Source organism: Erythrolamprus reginae, chromosome 8 (assembly GCF_031021105.1).
Source record: "Erythrolamprus reginae isolate rEryReg1 chromosome 8, rEryReg1.hap1, whole genome shotgun sequence".
Classification (NCBI taxonomy): Eukaryota; Metazoa; Chordata; class Lepidosauria; order Squamata; family Dipsadidae; genus Erythrolamprus; species Erythrolamprus reginae.
In genome coordinates this window covers 4,282,790-4,291,737 of record NC_091957.1, presented here as the reverse complement: position 1 = coordinate 4,291,737, position 8,948 = coordinate 4,282,790, and the positions used below count along the sequence as shown (strand labels likewise).

General features: G+C 45.1%; 1 protein-coding gene across 1 annotated transcript in view; it reads right to left on the bottom strand.

Annotated features, from left to right (window-relative positions):
* The window catches only part of GAPVD1 (GTPase activating protein and VPS9 domains 1), a 38,762-nt gene that overhangs the window by 27,666 nt on the left and 2,148 nt on the right, over positions 1-8,948 (bottom strand). The window contains 2 exon segments of the mRNA XM_070759565.1: positions 4,952-5,214; positions 7,707-7,770. Coding sequence (XP_070615666.1) covers positions 4,952-5,214; positions 7,707-7,770 — 327 coding nt within the window.

The following is an 8,948-nucleotide window of genomic DNA, read 5'->3' as shown; positions in this document are numbered from 1 at the left end:
GAGCTGTCTCCTGAAGCCAAACGCTAACTTCCGCGTTCGGCTTCAGGAGACAGCTGCGAAGCGGCGCGCGTGTTTTAAAAGGTTGCAGCCGGCCTGGGGGGCTCGGGGGGGTGCTTGCAGCTTTCTTTCTTGCTCTTTTTCTTTCTCTCTTTTACCTTCCCTTCCTCTATTTCTTCTTTTCTTTCTCCTTCCCACCTTCTTCCCTCCCTCCCTCCCTTCACTCATTCCTCTCTTACTCTCCCCTTTCATAAGTTTCCTTGCTTCCTTCCTCTGTTCCTGTCCCTTCCCCCTTTCTTTCTTTCTTTCTTTCTTTCTTGCTCTTTTTCTTTCTCTCTTTTACCTTCCCTTCCTCTATTTCTTCTTTTCTTTCTCCTTCCCACCTTCTTCCCTCCCTCCCTTCACTCATTCCTCTCTTACTCTCCCCTTTCATAAGTTTCCTTGCTTCCTTCCTCTGTTCCTGTCCCTTCCCCCTTTCTTTCTTTCTTTCTTTCTTTCTTTCTTTCTTTCTTGCTCTTTTTCTTTCTCTCTTTTACCTTCCATTCCTCTATTTCTTCTTTTCTTTCTCCTTCCCACCTTCTTCCCTCCCTCCCTTCACTCATTCCTCTCTTACTCTCCCCTTTCATAAGTTTCCTTGCTTCCTTCCTCTGTTCCTGTCCCTTCCCTCTTTCCTTCCTTCCTTCCCACCCTCCGTCCATTCATTCACCCATTCCTCTCTTGATCGCTTAAAGCCGGTCCCTGGTGCAAAAAGGGTTGGGGACCTCTGTCCTACAGGATTGGGTGGCAGAGAAGTTGAACATATGTAAATTTAAAAGTTTAAGAAAGTTTACAAGTTAAGTGAAAGAAACTTCATTATTCATTTATATGTACATGTACATTTCTTCATTAAAAACATGTCTTTCTGCATAATTTAGACTAACTTTGTGAGTTTTTTGAGGGCTGGAACCAATTAAAATTATTTACATTAATTCCTATGGGGAAAAGTCGTTCGAGATAAGAGCTGCTCGACTTAAGAGCCCAGGTCCGGAACGAATTAAACTCGTATCTCGAGGTACCACTGTATATATGTATGTACTGCAACATATTTTTGCTGAATTTGAAAATGAAGGGAGACTAATACAGACCTATCTCCGCCTTGTGGTGGCCTCATCAGCTAGCGATACCCTCACTGGGATTTGAACTTGCAGCCTTTCAGAAAAAAACATATGTATATGGAACTACCCATCGCAGAACCTGCTTGAATGAGGCTGACACAGAGTTGTGTCTGTTGTGGCTCAACTTTTTTCTAGGAAGGCAAACCATTGTCTCAGCAAAATTGCACAAGCCATGAGGATCGATTGTACAAGAATGGTTAATAAAACCTGAGACTTGTTAATCACGTCTTTGCTAGGATGGAAGACCAACTAGTCATAAAACCAAATGAAGCAAACTTAATAAGGCATTCGGATTATTGAATGGATCATTTGGAACTCAAATCTCCAAAACCAAGGGAAGGGAGACCTGAAAAACCAGTTTAAAACAGGAACCACCTAAGAATAAACTACAGAAGCAGATTTGATTTTAAGAAAAATAACAAATACACTTGTGATTTAAAGCAATTCCCACCGCCTCTACCACATCTGTAGGCCTCCAAGCTTGAATCTGGAAATTCTTGGGACTCTAAATCCCATCATCCTACACTGTTGGCCATGCTGAACGGGGCTAATGGGTGCTGGAGTCCACGTCTATTTGAAGATCCCACCCTCTGTCACACTTCAATCTTTTTCCCAGATTAAGAAGCTTCAAGTGCCAAATGGAAAAAAACAACTATTTTTAAAAAAAATCAGGCGGCCAAGAGAATTATTGGGGGGAAAATTTAAATGGTGTTGGAGTAGAGAACTAATTTTTTTAGTGACACGAGAGAAGTATATCCCAAGTGGAAATTAAAAGTTTATTTGTGCAATTTGCATATGCTGCCCAACTCCAACTGGACTCCAATTTTAACTTGGAACCAAGTTGAAAAGTTGGTTCCAAGTTCAAAGCATTTTTTTTCCTTGTGTTTTTTTTTTACTACGTCATATCGCTGAATTTTCTTTATTTTCTTTTTTCTGCTTTGTTTTTCTTACTTTAAACACAAAAGTGTTGTGTACAAATAAAAAAGGAAATAAATTTGGCTGCATAGCTAGAGGTTTAACAAGCAGGAAGAAGGAGTTTGTGATCCCCTTATATAGAGCGCTGGTGAGACCACATTTGGAATACTGTGTCCAGTTCTGGAGACCTCACCTACAAAAAGATATCGACAAAATTGAACGGGTCCAAAGACGGGCTACAAGAATGGTGGAAGGTCTTAAGCATAAAACGTATCAGGAAAGACTTCATGGACTCAATCTGTACAGTCTGGAGGACAGAAGGAAAAAGGGGGACATGATCGAAACATTTAAATATGTTAAAGGGTTAAATAAGTTCCAGGAGGGAACTGTTTTTAATAGGAAAGTGAACCCAAGAACAAGGGGCCACAATCTGAAGTTAGCTGGGGGAAAGATCAAAAGCAACGTGAGAAAATATTATTTTACTGAAAGAGTAGTAGATCCTTGGAACAAACTTCCAGCAGACGTGGTTGGTAAATCCACAGTGACTGAATTTAAACATGCCTGGGATAAACATAGATCCATCCTAAGATAAAATACAGGAAATAGTATAAGGGCAGACTAGATGGACCAGGAGGTCTTTTTCTGCCGTCAGTCTTCTATGTTTCTAATAAAAGATTTAAAACAACGCAATTGCTTACAGTTGTGAGCTGCCTGGAGTATCACTATGGCGAGATAGGCAGGAAATAAATGTAATAATAATGACCGAAGGGGTTGGTGGTGGGAAACATTCTGGGGTTGGAAAGAAGGCTGAAAAGAGCACGAAACTGAAAACAGAAGAAGAGGAGGTTTTCTCAAAGCAAGAGAGAAACCTAAGATTAGCGCAAAAGAAAAAGCAGCCGTGCTAAATTTGGGAAGGAACAGGCGGGCGATGGTGGGCATCAGAACCAAAATAAATTATGGGAAGGGTGTCAAAGGATTTGGGGGGTAGTAGTGACAATTAATACCCTGGAGCTTAGAGGCAAACCAAGCAGGATGGTCACGCACTGGGAATTTGAAAAGAGGGAGGATATAAGGCACCAGGTTAGAAACTGGGAGACGGCGAGTTCTAGTCTCGCCTTAGGCATGAAAGCCAGATGAGCGACTTTGAGCCAAAGACCAGGAGATTGTGAGTTCTAGTCCCGCCTTAGGCATGAAAGATGGATGGATGGTTTTGGGCCAATCACCAGGAGACGGTAAGTTCTAGTCCCGCCTTAGGCATGAAAGATGGATGGATGGTTTGGGGCCAATCACCAGGAGACGGTGAGTTCTAGTCCCGCCTTAGGCACGAAAGATGGATGGATGGTTTGGGGCAAATCTCCAGGAGACTTTGAATTCTAGTGCCACTTTAGGCATGATATTGACAGGGGAATTGGGGGGAGAAACCCACAATGTCAATAGGGAAAGGGGGGGGTAAGAAGTGGGGGTAGGGGTGAATTGATGGGATAGGGGGTGGGAGAAGAGGGACCCCAAAAGCCAATAGAGGAGGGGAGCATGGAATAAGGTGGTGAATTGACAGGGGATTTGGGGGGAGAGACCCCCAATAATTCAATAAAGGGAGGCGTGGAATGTGAGGGATAGGGGTCTCGGAGAAGAAGTAACCCAAGAGGAGGGGGGCATGGAATAAGGGGGGCTGAATTGACAGAGGATTTGGGGAGGGAGAAGAGGAACCCCAAAAGTCAATACAGAAAGGAGGCATGGAATAGGTGGGCTGAATTGACAGGAAATGGAGGGATGGGAAAAGAGGGACCCCAAAAGTCAATAGAGGAGGGGGGCATGGAATAAGGGGGAGAGAATTGCCAGGGGATTTGGGGGGAGAACCCCAAATTTAAATAGAGAAAGAGGGGCATGGAATGGTGGGGAGTGTGAATTGACAGGGGATGGGGTGGGAAAAGAGGGACCCCAAAAGTCAATAGAGGAGTGGGGCATGAAATAAGGGGGAGTGAATTGATAAGGGATTTGGGGGGAGAAGAACCCCCAAAGTCAATAGAGAAGGAGGGGTAAGGAATGGGGGAGGGGCTGAATTAACAGGGGATGGGGGGTGGGAGAAGGACCCCAATAAGTCAATAGGGGAGGGGGACATGGAATGGGGGGAATTAATAAGGGGGAGAACCCCAAAAGTCAATAAAGGGGAGCATGGAATAGGGGGGGGGGCTAAATTGACAGGGGTTCTGGGGAGGAAGGAAATAGGGAAGGGCTGAATTGACAGAAAATGGGGGGGTGGGAGAAGAGGGACCCCAAAAGTCAATAGAGGAGAGGGGCATGGAATGGGGTGTGTGAATTGACAGGGGATGGGGTGGGAAAAGAGGAGCCCCAAAGGTCAATAGAGAAAGGGGGGCGTGCAATGGGGAGGCTGAATTGATGGGGTTTGAGGGGTGGGAGAAGAGGAAACCCAAAGGTCAATAGGGGAGGGGGGCATGGAATAAGGGTATGTGTGAATTGATAGGAGATTGAGGGGGGGGAACCCCAAAAGCCAATAGGGAAAGGGGGGGAAGGAATGGGGGGAGGGCCTGAATTGACAGGGGATGGGGGGTGGGAGAAGAGGACCCCAATAAATCAATAGGGGAGGGGGGCATGGAATGGGGGGGTGAATTAATAGGAGGGAGAACCACAAAAGTCAATAAAGGGGGGCATGGAATAAGAGGGGGAGCTGAATTGACAGGGATTCTGGGGAGGAGGGTCAATGCAAAGACCGGGAGGGGGGGTAGAAAGGGGGCGGGGCAAACGGAGGGGGGCTCCAAAGGCAAGAGGGGGGGCTCTTCCGCCCCCCATTTCCATTAGGCCCCGCCCCGCGGCCCGGGAGTAAAGGCTGGGCCTCCTCGGCCCCCTCACCGCCCCGAGGGACCCACCTGAGGGGGCAGAAGCACCGCCGCCGCCCGCCCGCCTGTCGCCGCCGCTGCTCCGGACCCGCCGCGGACGCCTCTCCGCTCCGCAGCCCGCTCGGCCGACGCCCGCACTGCGCCTGCGCGCCCCGCGGGACGCCGGGAAACCGAGTCCGGGCGGGCCTCGGCCTCTCGCCGCCCGCGCTGCGGAGGCGCCGGGAACTACAGTTCCCGTCCTGCTTCGCGGTGGGGGAAAAAGAGGGTTTTGCAGGTGAGAGGCGCCAGTTTACCTGGGAAGATAGGAAAGTGAAGGCGGGAGGGGGGCTGAGGGGGGCGGCTTTTCAGAAGGCCAGCCACAGGTTGGTCTGATTTGACTGAGCTGGGTGCAAATCAGTGAGTTGTAGTCTTTTACACACACACACACACTGGAAACCTGTTGGGGAGTCGCTCCCTTGTAGGTTAGATGAGGATATTGGAATTGCATCCAGGAATGAGGAACAAGCCATTTCTTTGCCAAGAGTACCATTGAATGGATGGGTGAACAATAGATTGGGAAGGAAGGAAGGAAGGAAAAGATTGATGAAAGTAGATATAGTTAATAATCAATGAGATAGAATAAATAGAAGGTAGGTAGGTAGGTAGGTAGAGATAGATAGATAGAGATGGATGGATAGATGGACAGATGATAGATATATCACACACTTATACACATATACATATAGAGAGGGGGGGGAGAGAGAAATAGACAGGGATGGATGGATGGATGGATGGACGGACAGACAGATAGGGATGGATGGATGGATAGATAGATGATAGACAGATAGATATATGGAGAGAAAGAGACAGACAGATGGGATGGATGGGCAGACAGGCAGGCAGATAGATAGATAATAGACTGATGAAAGAGAGAGAAATTCACATAGTCCCCAGAAATAAAACAGAAATCTGCTATAATGGAATCCTAATAATGATAGGGAGATAAAACTGAGAGTTAATTCATAAAGGATAGGGAAGCACACCTTAAATCTTCAAAGGGAATGAAGTTTTAAAACCTCTGTGGCCTTGAGAGGAGGGTAGTTAGCAAATGGATGCTGGAATCCAACAAGAGCTTTGACATTTAAATTTTCAGTATCTCCTCCAGGGCAATGAGTTAGGTGGTTCTGTTTTGATTTATTTTTAATTTCAAGTTGGTAAACAGTGTAAAGAACAAGTCTGGACACATTTGTTTAAAGGGATGTGTTAAATGTTAGTGCTTAAGGTTTCATTGGAGATTCCCTATATGTCATTGTTTTGTTTCATCTTAACTTGGTTATCGGGTTTATCCATATTCTGGCTTTGCAGCCAATATTGAGCCCTCGAGTAATCAAACGGACTGGGGTTGACCAAGATTCTAAGCCATATACATTTTATTAATGTTCATGTGTTATGTGAATGTGGCTATCGGTATGTAGTTGGCCAGCTTCAGCATGTTAGAACACAGTTGGTGACCTGATAAATTGACATTCATAGAACAATGCAAGACATGCTTTGGTTGGTTTGATTTGTTACCTTAAGTGCAAAGCACCAGTCTATTTACCCAATCATTTCAGATATTCTGTGTAGAAAAACACTGTTGGGCAACTGATCCAACACCGCCCTACCCCCCCCCCCGCCCCCATTAAAGACCTTCCTTAAGAAATGGGTAGGTTGACAGTGAACAGAATTTTAGGATGAATAAAAATTATACTAGATTTTTATTTGGGGGTGTGGTGAGATGAAATTCGGCAGAAACCTGACAAATCCCAGTGACTGCGAAAGAGACCTTGGAGTCTTGGTGGACAATCAACTAAACATGAGCCTACAATGTGCAGCAGCAGCTAAAAAAGCCAACACAATCTTAAGCTGCATCAACAGGAGAGTACACTCCAAGACCAGGGAAGTCTTAATACCACTCTACTGCGCCCTGGTCCGACCACACCTGGAGTACTGTATTCAGTTCTGGTCACCACACTTCAAAAGAGACATTGAAATTCTGGAGAAGGTGCAAAAAAGAGCAACCAAGATGATTAAGGGACTGGAAACCAAGACTTACGAAGAGAGACTGAGGGAACTGGGCATGGATAGCCTAGAGAAAAGGAGGGCCAGAGCGGACATGATAGCAGTCTACAAGTATACAAGGGGATGTCACAGAGAGGAGGGGATCACTTTATTCTTCGGGACACCAGCGGGCCGGACGAGGAACAACGGCTGGAAGCTGACCAAGGAGAGATTCAACATGGAGATAAGGAGGAACTTCCTGACGGTCAGAGCGATCAACCAATGGAACAACCTACCAGCAGACGTTGTGAACTCCAACACTCTGGACATTTTTAAGAGAAGATTGAACTGACACTTGACTGGTGTACTATAGGGTTCCTGCTTGGGCAGGGGGTTGAACTCGATGGCCTTCATGGTCCCTTTCAACTCTAACAATAAATAAATCAATCAATAAAATAAAATAAATAAAATGCCAAACTCTGATATTTATGTACTTCGGTGACCCATAGAGTTGATCTCTTGATCTTTGCCAATAACAAGCAGAGGCAATGAAATATAATTGATTCTATGTAATTAAGAGTGATGGTATCTCTGGGTGTGAATGATTTTTCTCCAGATTAGAGCTAAAGACGCAGATGGAAAAGGGACCCCACTTTGAAAAGCATAGGCCTTCCCTTAAATAAAGTAATATGTTTGGTGTTACACATCCTTGTTTAAAAAAATATCTCTCTCCCAAATTGCTTTCTGTCGATTGTGGCTTCTCAACAGTCAGCTCAGGAACATTTTCTGCCCGGCTCACGTCTATTTTTGGAATCCTTTGAGTGTAACACCTAGAATGGCAATTGGCATTTCGGCTAGCAAAGGAGAAACAGTTCTGTTTACAAGGCGAACATAATTTCCCGTACATTCCAAAGACTGTTGGCTTGGCGCCCCATGCCAAAATGAAAGATGGTTATGGTACGATACAATTGAACATGCTTGTATTCAGCCAGCTGTTGGGTGCACTTTAAAAAAAAAATGGATTCGAAGAATCGAGCTGCTGACTTATAATCTAAAAGAGATATCACCAGAGGAAATCTAGATGAGGAGGGGAAAGGGAAGCATGAAATCAAAACTGTTAGTTCTTAAAAGTGAAATGTTCCCCAGGTTAGGTGCCCTTCCTACTTGTTGGATGTTGGCCAAGTCTAATAATATATAATATTTTGTCATGTATGCAAATAAATGGAGACTATTACTCAAGAAAGAAATACTGTAGTTAGAAAAGTCCGGGCTAAAAATTATATCACTGCACCCTCTACAGTCAAAGGCGTAGTATAGACCTGAATCCAAAGGAAGAGATTTATGATAAGGCTTGTTTGCCTATAGTAATGAATTATAGACTAATAATAACAATAATATTGGTGTTGGTTATGACCTATAAAGCCCTTCATGGCACCGGACCAGAATATCTCCGGGACTGCCTTCTGCCGCACAAATCCCAGCGACCAGTTAGGTCCCACAGAGTTGGCCTTCTCCGGGTCCCGTCAACTAAACAATGTCATTTGGCAGGACCCAGGGGAAAAGCCTTCTCTGTGGCGGCCCCAACCCTTTGGAACCAACTCCCCCCAGATATCAGAGTTGCCCCCACCCTCCTTGCCTTTCGTAAGCTCCTTAAAACCCACCTCTGTCGTCAGGCATGGGGGAATTGAGACTTTCCCTCCCCCTAGGCTTATAAAATTTATGCATGGTATGTCAGTATGTATGATTGGTTTCTAAATTGGGGTTTTAAATTAACTTAAATATTAGATTTGTTTACATTGTATTATTATTGCTGTTAGCTGCCCCAGTCTGCAGAGAGGGGCGGCATACAAATCTGATTATATATTTATAGTTACTAATTTAAACCACTGCAATTACTCACTTAACAGCGGTGGCAAGAAAGATCGTAAAATGAGGGGAAACTCAAGGTGTCTCTTAACAGAAATTTTGGGTTCAGTTGTGATGGGCTTGCATCCTTGCAACATAGAAG